The following is a 20,429-nucleotide window of genomic DNA, read 5'->3' as shown; positions in this document are numbered from 1 at the left end:
AATGCATCACTACCCTAATACTATTCTTCTTGCATTTTAATGATTTTTTATCTGTTTATCTATTTATTAATTTATTTTTCCTTTTCAATAACTGATATCTCTTCTTTCTGTATTTTCCTTTACTTCCTCTTGCTTCTTCCTAATGAACACCATATTCTTTGGAAGCTTGAATTTCAAGTCAATGGCCCTTGTGGGCTAGTTCCATATGAATAGGTTTCATCTACCGAATAATAATAATAATAATAATAATAATAATAATAATAATAATAATAATAATAATAATCTGAAAAAGTTAAGTATATCTTAGTTTAACCAGACCACTGAGCTGGTTAACAGCTCTCCTAGGGCTGTCCCGAAGGATTAGATTTATTTTACGTGGCTAAGAACCAACTGGTTACCTAGCAACGGGACCTACAGCTTACTGTGGAATCCAAACCATATTATGACGAGAAATGAATTTCTATCACCAGAAATAAATTCCTTTAATTCTTCATTGGCCGTTCGGAGAGTCGAACGCTGGGACAACAGCGTGCTAGCCGAAAGCTCTACCCACCCCTCCAATGAACTGTATAATAATCTGAAAAGACGTACTTTTGAATATATCCGGTATGTGTCCGAATAACATTATTAGTTCAGGATACTTTTGGCATCAACCTGTAAATTCCTTTCAAAGAAAAAGGCTTACAATAAAATAAATATCATGAAGGACTAACAAACGCCAAATAAAAAGAACCAAAACCTTTTTTCAAATATATTAATGGCTAAATAGCTAAATAAATAAGAATGAAAGTGTTACACCCTTAGCAAGAGCAACAGCAGTAATAGCTATGAAAGTGTTCAAGTATTTACTACAACATTACACTAACTTATAAAAAACAATCTCAAGTCCAAAGAAAACTTAAATTTAATGATAAATATGGTTATTAATCCAACGTTTGCAGGACTCATAACGAATTCCACCGTATTAAAATTATAAATATTAAGGCTCCGTCAAAGGGAATTAAATGTTTATAACATACACCAATAAGCAACTGGAACATCAAACAATGAAGAATTTGAAACATGAGAGGCTACGAACAGTTTAAAGTTGTTAATCGGCCAACTTCTAACACGTACAATCCTCAGTGGACACGAAACTCTACAGAGGAAACCGCAAACAGCAGGAAAAAATGTTTGTCTAAAGAAAATCCCCATATCCTCTCTCAAAACCACTCGGTATTACACTCTCATTCTGGTACAGCGACCATAAATATCTTTCTAATCCCGAAAACATTAATGATATCAAATCTTCAAATTCAAGGTCGTATAAAAAGTATAAAAGGTAAAACAACACGTCGATATAACATATCTCAGGTTAAGTGAAACATGACTCGTAGAAATAGTGAACTGTAAGGCCGACTTTTTTGCTAACATTTGTCACTTAAGGCTCCTCAATTAATGCTTGGGCTGGAATGGTAATACAATACCTCCTCGAGTCGTCACCCTCTTACCATAGCTGAAAAAAGGGGAGCCCTTAGTCTGAACCTTGCCAGAGATCCATGGAATCTTTGGTGGTTGACATTGAGTAAGTCACAATGAGACCCAGAAAGCCAAGGTTAACGACAATTTTAACTTTTCGACCCATATTTTTTGCGCGGGGTTTTATCAATTATCATTTTTAATAACCGGAATTTATACGAAATCCAGTTAGCATTTTTAATGTCACCAAAGCAAATTCTGAAAGCGCTGTCAAACGCTGGAAACTCTTTTGGGCGTTGTTTATTGGCATCCATTTCCATCACGTTTTATTGGTTTACGAACAACTTTGCGTCTAGGTGCCTTCAAGATAAGCTGTGTAGGATTAATTTTCCGTCTGTTACTTTCTTGGATTGATCAAGCAACACTTAACTGGGTAAAATCCTTGACTTTGAAGTGGACTACGATCTTGCAGTCTCGCAAAAATAGCCGAAGAAAACCCCAACTTATATCATGTACATGCGTACACAAGTTGCTTCATAAGGCAATCTCATGAAATTGCCACGATGTAACCGAGTTACATGTACTCGTATTCTCAAATAGTGCATCAGAGAACAATTTGCACTGGATCTTCGTACCCAGAAACTGACGAATCTGCCAAAATATTTCAACTAAATAGAATGAAATAACTCACCTTGTTCTGTAGAATCAGTTCTGATTTGGCTAATCAATTATCCACAAACAGATGAAATCTTCTTGTCATTGCAAACGTGAACCTGGAAAAGAAACGAATGTGTGACTGTAAAACCAACGTGTGACTACTACATCTGACCTAAACCCACATCCCGTAATAACCTCTAGTTAGTGTCAAAAGTATCGACAAAATCATTTCAAATTATAGGGATTGTAGTCATCGTAACTAATCTTATCGTAAATTTCGACATTTAGTTCTCCCTTGTAATCTTACGTAACGAAATAAGTGGGCAATTTAACTTTGGAGCATCTGTGTTTACAGGAAAAAAACCTTTGAGGATTAACACCTGGGCTTTCCTCGAGCATTGTGGTAATGATGAGCCACAGTTAACCATTTTTTACATCCTTATGCCCCAATATTCTAGCTATTGTTTATTTTTTAGTTTCAATATATTTGATGATAATCAATACTTTACAATACTTGGCTACTGGCCTGTCCACACTAGCAGGCATGCCCGACGGGCACTTCCAGCTGTTCATATTTTCTCTCGCTTCTGAAGCAGTTTACCAAACAATCGTATCGTTCTGGCTCCATACTCGGTCGGTCAGTATAGTGGAACGAGTTATGGGAACAGTGTTTGCCCGTCGGGCAGTGCCCGTTAGTGTGGACAGGGCTTAAAACCAAATTAATGACGAACACCTTGTAAAAGTGTTCTGAATGCCAAGGTCACTTTTAAAACCATGGGAACAAACACAGCAGGGCCATTTGCCGATAAGAACAAGGATCTATATTCAGGAAATCAAATGAGACGATATGCAATAGCTAAGAGTTGGATAACAACGATGTGCAATGTGCCAGTAGCAGAAAAATAAAAAATGTTTTAATGCCCATAAAATGATTGTGATCTGATGGAAATACAAAAAGGTGTTGATAAAGATATTCAAATAAAAGAGAAACTGAATAAGAATAGATCAACTAACATAAACAATCTAGAGGAGACTCCAACAACTCAGGAAATGACCGAGATACTAAAGGACTATGAATCTACATGTTTAAGAAACATTGCATAAATGTATTAAAAACGAAAATTAATACAACAATAAACAGTTTACAAAAGGAAAACAGTGCATCTGAATAGCCTCTGAGAACTTACAAGCAGTTCCTTTCGATCTCTTAACTGTTGTAAGAAAGATACACCTCCAGGGTACTTCATAGTCTGGCTGCAAATTACCCTTATTCCACCTGGCTACCTGGAAGATTTTCATGGTTTCCCGTGATGTGGCTGTTTAATCTAGTTCTTTTTTGTGACTACACATGATCAATGATTTAGCTTCTCTTTCATTATCTAGTTACTGATATTATTCCACGAACGTGCTTTCTCGCAACCACTACTTCGGTTCTCTCTACAAAACCAAAACACCTCCACACACACATACATACATACATACATACATACATACATACATACATACATACATACATACATATACATACTGACCATTTCTTCTATGACGTTAATCTGTATCTCATAATTTCTAAAGCATAGTTTCATTCATTTCATAAATACTTGAGATAAAACCTGCCTTCAGTATAATTTCCATGAAGTAATTATGTCTGAATGATGTATTCAGAATGATATATTATTAAATTCCCAATGGCGTACCTGTAGCGTAATACAACTGGCAAAATAAAAAATCACCGTGGCATACAAGTACACAAAAATGAATTTTATTTGCTACCGAGTATCTAAACTCTGAAAAATTTGTGCACCACCATTATTATTATTATTATTATTATTATTATTATTATTATTATTATTATTATTATTATTATTATTATATTATTATTATTATTATTATTATTATTATTATTATTATTATTATTATTATTATTATATTATTATTATTATTATTATTATTATTATTATTATTACCATCCTGCACAGTATCTGTACGAACCAAACAAAGAGTACAAAATATAAATGGCTACTATTATTAACTCTTGTAATCATGCTACTATTCATACTACCATTAAATGATTATAACAGGGAATCTCACCTATCAATCAATGTCACCCTTATCCTGCCTCGACTCTATGACTGGACCTTGAATTCAAAACATGATAAAACTATCTACAGAGAATCTCGCGCAGTAATGACATTAAGCCAAACAGAACTTCAATAACAAACACCTGAAGCCTGACTCGATGTACCGGAAATATTTATCCGGTATATATGTTTTTTATATATATATATATAAATATATATATATAAATATATTATATAAGCACCACAAGAAGGATCACTGAAGAGTTGGTGGTCCGAGTGCTCGCTGTTTTAGAGGGCAGGGTGGTGTACAGACCCATACTTTCGGCATTGTCAACAGAAAAATACAGGAACAAATTCAAATACCTCTGCAAAAACAAATACATGAACAAATATATGATGATAATAATAATAATAATAATAATAATAATAATAATAATAATAATAATAATAATAATAATAATAATAATAATAATAAATTTTCAGGCCTTATAAATCCCAATCTTTAGGCATTTTCCTCATGGTTAACCATCTCTGTCCACCTTCAAACCTACAAGATGGCAGAAGCAGTTTACTGTTCAGGTGACGAAAGTTGAGGGGCAAAAGCAGTACTTTCATTAATTTGTAATTCCCTCGTTCCTGGCACGAGATTAAAATGGAGCCTGGCTATCCAAAACTCTCAACAAAACTTTTCCCAGTCAGATAACCGTTACAAACCTCGTAGAATAAGAAAGGTTATCGAACTGGTCCACAGTGCCACTTGACAAGAGTCGAGATAACAGCCACCGTCAGAGAGATTTGGGTACTTCAGTTACTCGTGTGTCAGGGCTCATTAGGGGTAACTATCGGCGACTCTTATCTCCTGTCGTTAAGGTGAACCGTTCTTTCCAAGGCGTGCATCGCATCTGTCTAAACACACGTTGATACCAAAGTGGCATTTCAATTTTGAACTTCAGGGCGATCTACGTAAAAGCTACGTAACAGCTTACCAGTCAAAACTGTAAAATGATGAGGAAAGCTAAAAGCTAAGCACACGTGAAATCAGGGGAGCGGTCTAAGCAGAAATCTCGGTCTTTAACTCCACCTAATCAATATGGTGATAAGGTGACAAAAATCTAAGCCACGTTGTGCCAAATGATAAACAAGATGGCAACTGAGACGTCCCTTCAACGAATGTCCCACAGGTTCAGATAACCCTTTCAGGAGGCACCTAACCCATATTTAATCCCTGACTTTTACTGCCCCTGAAGACTATGAATGTTACCGTAACCTGATACACTCAATACAAGAAATTATAATTACTGTATATGACAGTATGTAACAACTTTCAATATAAAAGTGCATATAAAATCTAACAGAACATATAAAACAAGTACAAAATTCAGTTTTCTGTGCAGCGTATAATGCTGTTGAAACTTTCAGCCACGGCCCTTGAAACTTTCAGCCACTGCCCGGTGGTGGCCTGTGTTGTTGGTACCTACAGAGGTACCAGACGTATGATTATGGCTAATTTTAACCTTAAATAAAAAAAACTACCGAGGCTAGAGGGCTGTAATTTGGTGTATGTTTAATGACTGGAGGGTGGATGATCAACATACCAATTTGCAGCCCTCTAGCCTCAGTAGTTTTTAAAATCTGAGGGCGGACAGAAAAAAGTGCGGACGGACAAACAAGGCCACTTCAACAGATTGCTTTTACAGAAAACTAAAACTGACTGAACCAACAGGTGTACACTAGAATAAGTTATTCGTCGATAATTTCACAAAATTTTCCCCTGATGAGCAAATACGGAAAAAACCGGCACTTTTGTTCAATGTTTATCTCAAGGAAGAAATATCCCAAGCTCCGTGCAATCATCCACGTCACTGCTTTATCACGATGACCGTCTCAAACACACACATCACCTAAGCACTTATCAGCAACGTCGGGAAACCATCACGGTTTTCGTTGGAAGTTGCATGACCTTGACTTTGAAAGGGGGCATCTTACACTTAAGACCCTCCATCATTATTCGTGATTAGCTGATTAAATAACTTATCGTATTAAAATCACTTGACGTTGCTATATTTAATGAGAAGCCTTATTCAGTACAAGACATCGCGACCATTTTTATATATATGACCGATACAACAATTGGGACCTAGGTTTGTTCTCCGTTCACTTACGAAAGACATGTAAGAAATTTATCAGTTTCTAAGAAACAGCATTTTTACTGACTCAAACTGCCCATATTACTTTTCCTTATAGAAACATAAACCAAACCTGCTTTGTCGTACAATGTCAATTTCAAAATGAACTCACACGATACCATGTTCTTTTTAAGTACCTTTCTTAACTTGGTTTTAGAGTGAGGGTTTCCCATGAAGTAGCAGCTCAATGGGAATATGCTACTTTTATCAGATGAATACCTTCAACTTAAGCATAACCTTCAGCGTTGTGTTAATTTCCAAAAGAGACTTAATTAGGGAGTTTCCGTTTCAAATAATGTGGATCTAAGATCATTCACTGGTCGAATAAAACAGATTCATTTGTATGTTTTTGCGAGAGGGACAACACAAGGAAAGTATAGCGCACAGTATAAGATGAGGGCAGGGCAGCCACATTTGGACTTTTGAAAAGTTTTTTTTTTATTCCGGTATACTAGTTCGAAACCACAAGTAATTTTGAAATACTGAGTCACTGATATCTATACGAGAGAGGAAGAAAAAATGCTACTCTTTACCGAGCTTTATCAGCTGTCGATAGTGGTACTTCCCAAACATTTATGGCAGGGCCATAAATGTTAAACGCTGCCATAAAACGGGCATAAAGGCGTTATCACCAAGAGATGGTGAAATCTAAGGTCGGTTTTAACCAGTGGCCTCATTTAAGATTTATCAACACCCCTTTCAAACAACATTTTTCTGGGTCGTACGTCCAAATTCTTCCCACTTTGTTAATTTACTGATATATTAAATCGGCGTAATAAGAGCAGGGATAGTTTTCCAATATATATATACACACATATATATATATGTATATATATATATATATATATATATATATATATATATATATATATATATATATATATATATATATATATATATATATATATATATATATTGCTAGAAATTGATTCCTAGGGAATCTGATCCTCATCAGGAACAGCCAAACAAACGCTATAGTCAACATTTTTATTCTATTGGGACGTTTCGGCTTCAACACACTAAGCCATTTTCGACCTAAAATAGAGGCAAAACACCAAAACATAAAACTTAAAACTAGTAAAATACAAAATCAAAGAAAGGTCACACTCGAGAATAATTTTTTATAAACTGCGTTACCAAAAAATAAAACATTACTCAGAAAAGAAAACATAGTGACTTAAAACTAATACAATTCAGTGAATTACAACAGCCAATAAAACTAAGAAAAACAAACTAAAGACAAACTAAAAAAAAATCAAATAAAACACAGAACTAAGAAACAGTAAAAAAGACAAGCAAAGACGAAAAGAAAAATGACACAATAGATAAATTAGCCTGATGACTGGAAAGCGAGAGCGGATACAAAATCAGCAGATAATAGATAACGGAAAGGAAGACTGATCTTGGCTGAGTTGTGGCTTAAGTTTGTGAATATATATAGATTCTAAAATCCTTAAATCAGACAATACTGAACAAGAATCTACAATTTTAAAATCCCTTATACTAAGTCTTGCCTGATTGCATCTACTGCAATGTTCACGGATGGAAGAAGAAGACTGCTGCTTGACTGCTAAGTCTCTCTCTACCTGTCCTGTCACTCATCCCTGCATGCTGGCAGTACCTCGTTTTGAGCGCCTTTATGGAACTACCCAAATACCCCACTTGGCAGTTGGGGCATGTATAATAGTAAACAATACCAGAACGCAATAAATCAAGCAGTTTATTTTTGAAAGGTAGTAAGCTTTTTATTGCAAAATCATTACGAAAAATGATTTTAAAAGTAATCTGTGGATAAAATCTATCAAAACAGTGTTTCAATTCCCTCTCAAGTTGCTTAACTGATACACCAATGTAAGGCAATTTGCAATAAAAAACTAGTTTAGGAACTGTAGCAACTGGCATTTTAGGACTGTAAACACTTTCCAAAAACAGTCTAATATGTTTAAAGACCAAATTGGTTTGATAACCATTATTTGCGTAAAATTTTACCAAGAATTCCATCTCTTCATGAAACAAAGTGAAATTGGAGCATAAATTATAAGCCCTGTAGATTAAGGTTTTACTTGCATTTAATTTAAAAATGTTTGGACAGTGACTGAAAAAAACTCAAACCTAACCCTGAAAAAGTGGGTTTCCTGTAAACAGAGAATGAACTCTCGGATTTGTCAATGAAAATATCTAAAAATGGCATCTTATTATTCACCTCCCATCTAAAGTAAATTTTATATTTTCATGTTTGCTATTTAGGTATTGAAGAAAACTATTAGCCTGGTTTTCATTTTCAAAAATTAAAATAGTATCATCTACAAATCGCTCATAGAGCAAAGGTTTAAAATGTGATGGGCAATCCTCCAACCATTTCTTCTCATGAAAACCTAAAAACAAATTAGCAAAAATACATGAAATTGGGCTACCCATTTCTACCCCGTCTAGTTGTAAATACAACTCATCATTAAACATGAAGTACTAAGTATCTTTACATGTTGCCTCCAAAAGTGTCTTGATTGAACTTATTCCTAGGCAAGTTTCTGAAAGTGTTCCCATCCTTCTACATTTCATTCACACCTATGTCAATGGTTTCATTATGAGGTATGTTCGTAAATAAAGATTCAATATCAAAACTGCATAAAAATTATTTTCAGGTATATTCAAATACTTTAAGTCATTAACTAATTCATTTGAATTTTTTAGAGAATAAGTAGTGTCCGTTATAGTACTTAAAAAGGTTTCTAAAGAATTTCGCTAAATAATAGGACGGGTATTGTAAGAATAAAAATGTTGACTATAGCGCTTGTTTGGCTGTTCCTGATTATATATGTTCCTATATATATATATATATATATATATATATATATATATATATATATATATATATATATATATATATATATATATATATATATATATATATATATATAAATATATATATATATATATATATATATATATATATATAATTACATTAAAAACCAGGTTGTTGCAACGAAGAAAGCTGCAATCGCGCATTAAACTACATTCATTTCATATATATTTTATTAAATTAAACCGAAAATATAAAAAGGAACCAGAAGAAGTTAATGTGGATGGGAGAAGAATGGAAACCATTGAGAATGGAATCAGAGAACAGGCAAAGCACGGAAAGCAGCGGGATGTGAAGAAACTATAAGGAAGGGTGTATACAGAAGCTAAGGGACGTTGAGCCAACTCTCCATTAAGGAAGCATAGTGTGGATGTTGAAAGCAAATGGGGAAAAAAGTTAAAATCTGGTGAAATTAGTTGTCTGCGTATTAGGAGTGTTACAAAATGAACTGAAAAAATGAGAAAAGTGGAGATAAACAGCCGAAGTTGTAAGAAGGTCAGCTTAGGTAAAAGGATGGATCATATGTAGAAAGAATGGAAGGCATTCGGTAGGAAAAAATATATAAACCTGAAATTATGGAGGAGGACTTAAAAAGTGCTGGACAAGGAATAAAAGAAGTTAAAAATGAAGTGACACTATCAGGAAGCACAAGCCAATACGTGACTGAAGTGAATGACCCAGTCTGTGTAGGGGTGGGGGTGGGGGTGGGGTGGGGCACTACTGATCAAGATGATGAGCCTTCTGTAGACACGAATGAAGCGGCTCATGCTAAGGAAATTTTCTGCATAATAACTCATCCATGATTCAGCAATGAGAAGTATGAATAAGCCAACGATTGTTATGTTAGTTTTTGCTCTGGAATCAACCCGTTAGATAAAACGGGTTAATGTTACACACACATATATAATACAATATATATATATAATATAATATATATATATATATATATATATATATATATATATATATATATATATATATATATATATATATATATATATATATATATATATATATATATATATATATATATATATATATATATATATATATATATATATATATATATATATATATATATATATAATAATTATATATATATATATATATATATATATATATATATATATATATATATATATATTATATATATATATATATCTGTATATACTGTACATATGTATATGTATATATATACAGTAACTGAACAAAGGAATTTGTAAAATATCGAGCAGAGGCCATGGACAGAGGCATCTAGACCTAATGGATAATTTGCAACTCACTAGGCACAAGCGGAGGAAAATCATAAACCACCTAAAAATCGATAATAGATAAACTGCCATTCTCATTCTGATTCTCAAAAAGCGTATGATGATAGTCATACTCCCAAGAGTGGAGCAGTCTACATGTAAGCATCTCACTAACAAATAGCCCATAAGGTTATTACAGAATACAGTTCTTCATTGGAAGGGTGGGTAGAGCTCTCGGCTAGCACGCTGTTGGCCCAGCGTTCGACTCTCCGACCGGCCAATGAAGAATTAGAGGGATTTATTTCTGGTGATGATAGAAATTCATTCCTTGTCATAATGTTGTTCGGATTCCACAATAAGCTGTAGGTCCCGTTGCTAGGTAACCAGTTGGTTCTTAGCTACGTAAAATAAATTTAATCCTTCGGGCCAGCCCTCTCTAGGAGAGCTGTTAATCAGCTCAGTGGTCTGGTTAAACTAAGCTATACTTAACTTATTACAGAATGGCTTCAGATTCAGCAAATTTAAATCCTAATAAAACAAAATTCCTAATAAAAATTACATTCCCTAGGTATCAGTTTGGTAGATGTGATCAGTTAGAAAAAAAAGTATTCAAATTTGAGAAAGAGCCTAAACATCAGGCTAAATCCAGTTGAAAAGGTTTGCACGAAGCTATTATAAGCACATTTAATTTCCATAAAATCGGCCTAAGTTAAAATCAACAGGGCCGTGAGATTCAAAGACGAACTCCTCAATATATAGGCAACTTAGTTGTCAACATTCTTCAGACGATACTTCCATTAATTCAAGTCTCTGGTGTCTGAACAACTATGAAAAAGTAATGATTTTCGACAGCATCACTGAATAAACTTCAATCAAAATATCGTCATTACCTGATGGGCATTTGACACTAGCATTCTTCTGACAACAGATAAAAATGGAACTGGGCAGTCTCATCAGAAACCAGAATTCACGAAAGAACTGTGCGAGGAATGTTGATAACTATTTTGCTTATTAAAGAGTTCGTCTTTTGAATCTCACGGCCTTGTTAATTTTGAGTTACGCTGACTTTAATTAAATGTGATTATAATACTATTATATACACTCACGGTGCAACAAATTAATTTGATCACAAATTCGAGTCTATGGATACTCTGTCCATATTTCGCTAGGTTACAAACAATATAAATTCAAAAGCTTTAGTAAAAGGAAATTTAATGACTGAAGACACTGAATTATATTTCAATAAGACAGGTGGTTATTAAACAATCTCGATAATAAAATACATAACGAGATTTTTGCATATACGTATCTGGATTTCAACATATATTATGATGAATTTTCAATTCAAAAGGAAATTTATGTTGTTCAACACTAAATTCTTACCGAAAACAAGCTTCCAAACTCCCATTGATGCTTTAGTGCCTTCTCTTTTCTGAGCATCACCACTGAAAACATAATCAATTATATATATATATATATATATATATATATATATATATATATATATATATATATATATATATATATATATATATATATATATATATATATATATATATACACTGATGTGAACTTTAAATAACATTATAGAATAATATCGAATCCAAAAGATATACCAGAACATATTTATACACAACCTAAGGCTTCCCTTATCTATTATCACTGACAAGGCAAATCACCTTTCAACCAGAATCACGGATATCAATCACTACGGTAAAAACACTCGCGCTGATAAGGTCTCTTGTCGGGCAACGTACAGCCCACATTCTCTAACAATGACGTGCTTAAATCATGTTTTTCCATAACTTGGTTACTATGTGTATTCATCCCCAGATCTACTCTGACTAAAAATCAACCATACATGCATAAACAAACACACACACACACACACAACATTAATATATATATATATATATATATATATATATATATATATATATATATATATATATATATATATATATAAATATATAAATGAGCATATTACTTTATATATGTATGAGTGTGTTTTTATGACAGCTACCATGATCTTCAAATTCATCACACTTTCTTGTCAATCCTTGCGAAAAAAAAAACTGCGAAGCTATCACTTCCCATTGCCGGATCGAACCCTAGCACGAGACGTTCAGGAAGGGCGCATTAAAACACCTCATTACAGAGACAAATATAAGTATAGTTAAGCTAATGCATACAAGACATATCTGTCGATTTCAGATACTTTTTTACTAGAAAAGACCAATTTACGCAGTCATACAGTTTTAGCAGTTATTCACTACTGTCCTGGAAAATATATAAAGAAATTACTGGTCAGTTTCATCAGACACAATCTTTTAACAGCTAAAACTAACATCTCGACTTTCGACTTCCAGTCAATCACTCTTGCGACTTGATGGAGTGGATGGATCTGGTCAACTCTTGTCAGAGACATCTGAGATCGTCTGATGTAATATTTATATGTGTGAACCGAATTGACTCGTTCTTCTTCGCAGCAAAGCGTGTTAGCGCGTCCTCGCCGACCCTATCAGCGCGTGGGTTTGAATCCTGCCAAGGATGGTGACAGCTACTTTGTTTATTTCCACCTAGGATAGAGGCTTGCAGTGATAAGTATCCAAGAAAAAGATGCAAGGAGGTCAAGAAGTTTAGAGAGTACTGAGGCTATCAAATACAAAATCCATACATACATGGCAAATGCAACCATCAGTTTATATTTACTCATATATATATATATATATATATATATATATATATATATATATATATATATATATATATATATATATATCATATCATATCGATGCTAAAGCAACAAATTGAGACATTAATAACTGAATTCTGTGTAACTTTGGAATATACCGTACATTCAAAGGATGCTGCCATGGCTCTCACCATAAGTCCCTTTGAGTGTAATGTATATTCAAAAGGTATAAGGAATTCAATTGTTAATGTGTAATTTGAGGCTTCAAAATTATTTGTATGTATGTATGTATGTATGTATTATGTATATATATATAGGATGTGTGTCTGTACACACGAATACCAAACACAGAAGGAAAAATAAAGGAAGCATAAAATTTACAAATCATAGTGAAATAAAGGAATAAACTGTCAAAGTCGAACGTGTAAGAGTACAATAATGTAGCCGCTGCAATTACAAAACAATCGACCAAATATAATAAAAAAAATGTTGTAATGTAACAGCGATAACTATAAATTGGGGTGGACCGAAGAAAACATAAATAAGTTACCAACAAGGATACCACGGCGAATGAAGTTATTTATGAATTGAAGAATTTTTTCTAAAGTTATGCAAATATATATCCTCAGGAAAGTCACAGCAAGTACTGTGAAGATTTGGCTATGCTAATTGCTTTCCTAAATATAAAAGAAATCTTTAGAACGAATGCAAAAGAAGCTATTGCAATGCGCTCAGTACAAAGCGGTTATTGCAATGAGCTCTGTTCTATGAAATATATTTCATGTAATAATATGAGAGACAGACAGACAGACAAAGAGAGATATCGTATCGCAGCTTTTTACCTTGTTTTTCAATTATATATTTTCATTCTCTAAAAGATACGGTCGCTATCATTCCCAACAAGCATAATCTTGATATGAAAGATAACAGGCGGATATGACAGTATATCACGTATGCTATGCCAGTCTGCGTAACCCAAATTTTTCTGTGGATTTCCAAAGTCAAAGGCTTTTAAAAAGTTTCGCTTGGGAGATCCAGCTTTTGTAATTACTTAATGCCACAACACAGCATTGCGGTTTTTGACAAGACGAGTAGTATGACATTCCTTAAAGGAGGGAATACATTTCAATAAAAGAAAAAAATTTCACTTGAGCACGACAACCTAAAATAACTGACTAAAATATTTATGATATCAATACAACTGATTATATATATATATATATATATATATATATATATATATATATATATATATATATATATATATATATATATGTATATGTATATATATATGTATATGTAATGTATATATATATATATATATATATATATATATATATATATATATATATATATATATATATATATATATATATATATATATATATATATATATATATATATGTGTGTGTGTGTGTGTGTGTGTAAGTGAATGTTTGCATATTTGTTTGTCCACTATAGAAATCCAAACCGCTTGACAGACCCGGACAAAATTTTGCACCTGGACTCTGTCACCCCAGGAAGGTTTATAACTCAAAATCAAACCCCCTACCCCGTGACAGACATACAAACACAGACAAAACAAATGAAATTTTCGTTTTTAGTCCACCTTTCTTCAGTAATGTAATGTAGCTTGGGTGGAAAGCGCCAACTTTTCTGTTGGTGACGTCATTAAACTCCTCCCACTGTTAGTAGCCCAACAAATGCGAATATCCTCATTAATTTGTTAGTTTCTTCTTCGTTTTTACCTTAGGAATTCGCTATAGCGACTGCTTCGTGACGTTATGGTGATGTATTTCGTTATTAAGCCGGTTTAAGTGAGGTCTGGAATAATCGAAATATATTTGTTTGTCCATCGGTTGACAGTTAGAATTAATTATCTTGCGAATTGGCACAGCACTTCACTGCTTACGTAAGATTAGTTTCTTTTCACGTTGCTTGGTACTGATTACCTGGAAGATAATGACTGAAAATTCTAGATTAAAACTTTACAGGAATGTAGATCATTACATTTGGAAATCTCTTCTGAAAGGCACTTGCAGATTTACGTGTATGGAGGGTAAATGTATACTGTGCAAATAGGGATTGAATTAAGAAATGGCAACTACTGCACTTCGAGGAACGTCCAAGTGCTCACATCTTACACAGCACGTCAATTTTGTACCTTTTGCTAAAGTAATCATACACAGTAAGGAATAGTATTCCAGTCATTTAGGAAAATAAAATTATTGTTTATGGTTATGTATTAAAATTATATATATTCGTTTCTATCTTTTATCAACACATTTATTCAAAACAATAAATAACCGAATCCCTAACATTCCTCCAAGAAGGGAAAGATTTTGTCTGATTCAAGATTACGCTATTACCAAAGGTATGAGTTGACCAGGTTTATAGATGCCGTATGGATATGCTTAGCGGTAATTTTTTTTTTAATGATCCGTGTAACTTTATACTTAATTCTACGTTAAGGAATGTGATGTCATTGTATAGATGAGTTGTAATTTATACTGTTAAGTTAAAAACGTCCCTGAAAGTTTGAAACCAATATAAAGAATACGTATCACGAGTTGAAATTAGCCGTATAGGAAGGAAAGTGTTTCGCCCCTTTATTTTTTCTTAATATGATAAAGGGGTGGAAGGCTAACTGTCGCAGCAATTCACTTGACAATAGAGTATAGACTAAATATTTCTTATTAAGAAAATGTACATTCTCATACAATATTAATGGATGAGTTTAAATTACAACTAAGGGGTTGGTTCAGCTTTTTATGAATTGGACAATGAAGTTTACTTTTATTATAGTAGCACATATAAAGACACATTATTGGCCTAGGAATATACCAAATTGTCTGTGTCACACGTAAATATTGTTTTAGATTTTGTTGTGTGATTTGGACTAATAACGGCCTACAAATGGCGTTGAAAGGCTAACAGTGAAATGAATAATGTCTATACATAATTTATTCATATTCTGATCAAAGAGCCTGCGATACTTCCCAGACGAAATAGAGCGGCAAACTTTCATGAAATTGATGCCAACCTGTCAGTTGGTCGGAAATTATCAAGGTAATAATACCATCAGTTTATCCTTTCCCGTGAGTGGACTGTCTCTGCCCCAAAACTGTTGTCTACACGTAAGTTTTAACGGCAGTTTCAATGAACTGACAGAAGAAATGACAGGTAAACTTGATCGTGAATACATGGCCTATGGTTTCTGAATTCTATGATAGTGAATGGGTGTGTTGAGAGAGAGAGAGAGAGAGAGAGAGAGAGAGAGAGAGAGAGAGAGAGAGAGAGAGAGAGAGAGAGAGAGAGAGAGAGTTTAACGAATGTCATTCAAAGTTTTCCGGGCAGTGCCGGGTTGGTCAGCTAGTATATATAAAAAAGTTAATGTTTGTATATTTGTTTGGATTCTATAGAAATCCGAACCGCTTGACAGACCCAGGCAAAATTTTGTACACGGCCTCTGTGTCACCCCTACCCCGTGACAGACACACAAACACAGACAAAACAAATGAAATTTTCGTTTTCGTCTTATTTCTCAGCCTGATAATGGGGAAAGAGAATTCCCACAACGTTAACAAAAACAGAATATATGACATGTTCAGCAATGGTGTTATGTATAAGTGTGGGTGTGTCTATAATATATATATATATATATATATATATATATATATATATATATATATATATATATATATATATATATATATATACACACTTATCTCGTTGGAATACTGGGCGTAATCGTATATTTCCATCTCTTCCTTTGAGTGGCCGAATTTTAGTTTATTTTCCGTGCAAGAATTTTGGTAGGAACGATACCAACGGTCGAATATGATTTTCAGCTATTATATTTCTGAACACAATTCCTCAGTTTGGAATACTGCGTGTTATCTTTCATATAACTCATTCATTTTCCTTCGAGGATGAATGCAAATCATTTTATATCATACATATACGAAGATATTCAATTCAGTACAAACTCCGTCAAAGATTTTACATGTTTTTTCTGTTGCAAGCACGGTACCCACTCTCAGTTCAATACATCAGATCTTTATATATATTTGATCAGTGATTTTTACGCACGAAGAGCGATTAGGAAAATGCTTATTTAGTTCTTTGTGAAGATATGATTGCCACTTCTACTTGAACAGGGATAAAGAAGACTGCACACAATTTTGGACTTGAAGCCTAATCGAATCTCAAGTTTATTGTATCAGTCAACTAGGCACTTATAAAATCTGGGATAACTTTCAGATGAAAGATGACATATTCATAATTCAGTTACGCTTTATTACTTTAAAAAAGTAATCCAATTTCTTTTTTCAGAGCAAATGACTAATCCAGTTCAATTCTCTTCTACAGAAGTAAGAAACCGTCGTCTGTCAGACGACGAAGATATGGGCATGGGATGGCGGGTCATGTACAGCTTGGGCATGCCTTTGCTTTACCTATGTGCCCTCTTGCTGGGCATCGTCGCTGTCACCTGCAACGGCATCGTCACAAAATACTGGTCGGACCTCAGTTCTCCCATGTGCTACCTTTACTCAACGGTAACTATTCAGTTGTAAATCTCACTTCGCTCAGTTACGAAGAAATAGAATAGAACAGAATCTGGAATTTAGGCCAAAGGGCAAGAGCTTTGACCTATGAGGTCACTCAGCGCTGAAAAGGTAATTGACGGTAAAAAGGTTTGAAAGGTGCCACAGGAGGAAAACCTTGCAGTTGCACTTTGAATCAAATGTTACGAGAGGGTGGAAAGTATGATGGAAGAGAGATTATGAATGGAGGTACAGTTAAAGGAATGAAAGGGGTTGCATCTATGGGCCGAAGGGACGCTGCAAAGAACCTATTCCCCTACGGAGCAGTTAAGACGATTCAGTTTCTAAGTTGTTAAAAACAACATCTCTTTCCATAGGTTATAGTAACCCTTGTGGCATACGTTTCTGTACCAGTGAATTTTCAAAACTTTTTTTGCCAGATGTCTACTCCGACGAGGCTGCAATATTTGTAATATATTTTCTAAAGCTATGATAGTTGTAATATCTGTCCCATAAAGTTAATTCAAGTGTGTCATTTAATGCCTGTTCCATTAATTATTCATTTTTTTACCTAAAGTGATAACAGATGTACTGTCTGTTCTCTAATACTGTCAGCTGTAATGTCTGCTCCCTGATGTTATCAACTGTAATGATTGTTCCCTACAATCATGTACATTCCTTAAAATTACCTTAAAGGGTGTTTTTTCATTGTCTCATTCGTAGTGCCTGTTCCATGCAATTACTTCTTTTGTAATTTTGTTCCCTAAAGTTAAGTCAATCACTGTCATGCCTGTTCCCTAAAGCTTTTCAGCTGCAATGCTTGCTCCCAAAAATTATGTCTGTTGTAATGTGTTGTGAATGTTGCCATTTGTAACGCTTCTTCCCAAACAAATTAGTCAGGTGTGATGTACCCTCCAAGTCATTTGTAATTTACGTCCCCTGAAGTTATGTCAGATGCAAAACTGACTCCCTAGTTCAAGTTAAAACGAACTTCAAAGTAAATTCATCTTGCACACACGCTTTCTATAACCAGCAGCGATCAAACTACGAAAAATTCACAGAATCTCATGTGTTTAATATAAACAAGTTTTCGTGGCGGTGAGACACCAAACTTCAAAGCAGGAAGTATAAAAAGTTTCTCGGTAGTTCCATATTTTTGATATTCCAGTCTGTTTGTTCATCAGCACACAAACACATACATTATACATTTATATAATTATATATATATATATATATATATATATATATATATATATATATATATATATATATATATATATATATATATATATATATATATATATATATATATCTGAGATATGCTGTGGCCTGCTTGCATAACTACTTCTGTTTTATATATATATATATATATATATATATATATATATATATATATATATATATATATATATATATATATATATATATATATATATGTATGAATGAATTTTATCACATCACGAGACGACGAACTTATTATCAATTAAAAATTCCCCTTCGGATAACATGTATGAAAACATTATTTCCGAGGTAGAGCGAATTGGATATTAAAGGACATTTGTAGCTTAATGCTTGTATACATGAATCACGGTGATGTGATCAAATTCATTCATACACACACACACACACACACACATATATATATATATATATATATATATATATATATATATATATATATATATATATATATATATATATATATATATATATATGTATATATATATATATATATATATATATATATATATATATATATATATATATCAATTAGTATGGACATAACTGATGCACATTCTACTTATTTCAAAATGAAAGACAAAGAGAGAGAGAGAGAGAGAGAGAGAGAGAGAGAGAGAGAGAGAGAGAGAGAGAGAGAGAGAGAGAGAGAGATGACTAATCTTAACTAACACATTTCCAGACGCCAACTCAGTCCCTCCACTTGTTCTACAAATTCGGAGGATCCCTTTCCTCTTGCCAATGGGTCACCTATGGCGGTGTGACGGGTCTGGTTTTCCTTGTACTCAGCGCTGTCATTTACTTCGCGGCTGTAAGTATCTTCTCAATTTCCTTTCACATGAATATAAATAGTGCATATCGTTCGAATAGTCCCTAACTATTTATAACTTTTCATGAATACTTACGTCACCTATAAATTAATAAGAAAATGAGATATCAAAGACTCTACAGTACAATACAACATCAGTATCTACATCATCACAGACGTCAGGAGTTAACTCCATAACTTCCTAATCCAATACATTAATACCATTTATTTGGATAACAAGAGCATTCAGATACCGCAAACCTCCACCAAGGCTGAGCCATCCAAGGCCCCAAAAGGCTCATTTTCCAAAAGTGTTATGTTTCTCTTCTCACCTGTAACTTATTTTTTTTTTTTTTTAGTTCCGCTATAAACTTCTTTCCCTATTCTATTTTTCTCTCTTGAGGTCTTTACTTGATATCCAATGACCCTTTATGAACCACGATATTCTCTCCATGGGTCATGCACTTGTCTGTTTACCTTCCTCGATGGCTGACCTAAACACGCTCTCGTTAAGATTATTTTCTAACAGTTTTAACTGGGCATCCCACTTAACATTTCAGTAACAATGCAACATCCCATTTAACATTTCAGTAACAATGCAACATCCCACTTAACATTTCAGTAACAATGCAACATCCCATTTAGCAT

General features: G+C 33.6%; 1 protein-coding gene and 1 long non-coding RNA gene across 2 annotated transcripts in view; one reads left to right on the top strand and one right to left on the bottom strand.

Annotated features, from left to right (window-relative positions):
• Positions 1-20,429, top strand: part of LOC136830796 (uncharacterized) — a 36,344-nt gene that overhangs the window by 8,367 nt on the left and 7,548 nt on the right. Inside the window, exons 2-3 of the mRNA XM_067090718.1 lie at positions 17,559-17,746; positions 19,656-19,784. Of these exons, the coding sequence (XP_066946819.1) occupies positions 17,559-17,746; positions 19,656-19,784 (317 nt within the window). The remainder of the gene's footprint in view (positions 1-17,558; positions 17,747-19,655; positions 19,785-20,429) is intronic.
• Positions 555-20,429, bottom strand: part of LOC136830797 (uncharacterized) — a 38,944-nt gene continuing 19,069 nt past the window's right edge. Inside the window, exon 3 of the long non-coding RNA XR_010850749.1 lies at positions 555-2,231. This is a non-coding gene — a long non-coding RNA (uncharacterized lncRNA). The remainder of the gene's footprint in view (positions 2,232-20,429) is intronic.

Source organism: Macrobrachium rosenbergii, chromosome 47, assembly GCF_040412425.1.
Source record: "Macrobrachium rosenbergii isolate ZJJX-2024 chromosome 47, ASM4041242v1, whole genome shotgun sequence".
Taxonomy (NCBI): Eukaryota; Metazoa; Arthropoda; class Malacostraca; order Decapoda; family Palaemonidae; genus Macrobrachium; species Macrobrachium rosenbergii.
The sequence above is the reverse complement of the archived record's forward strand: the minus strand, read 5'-3'. Positions and strand labels throughout refer to the sequence as shown.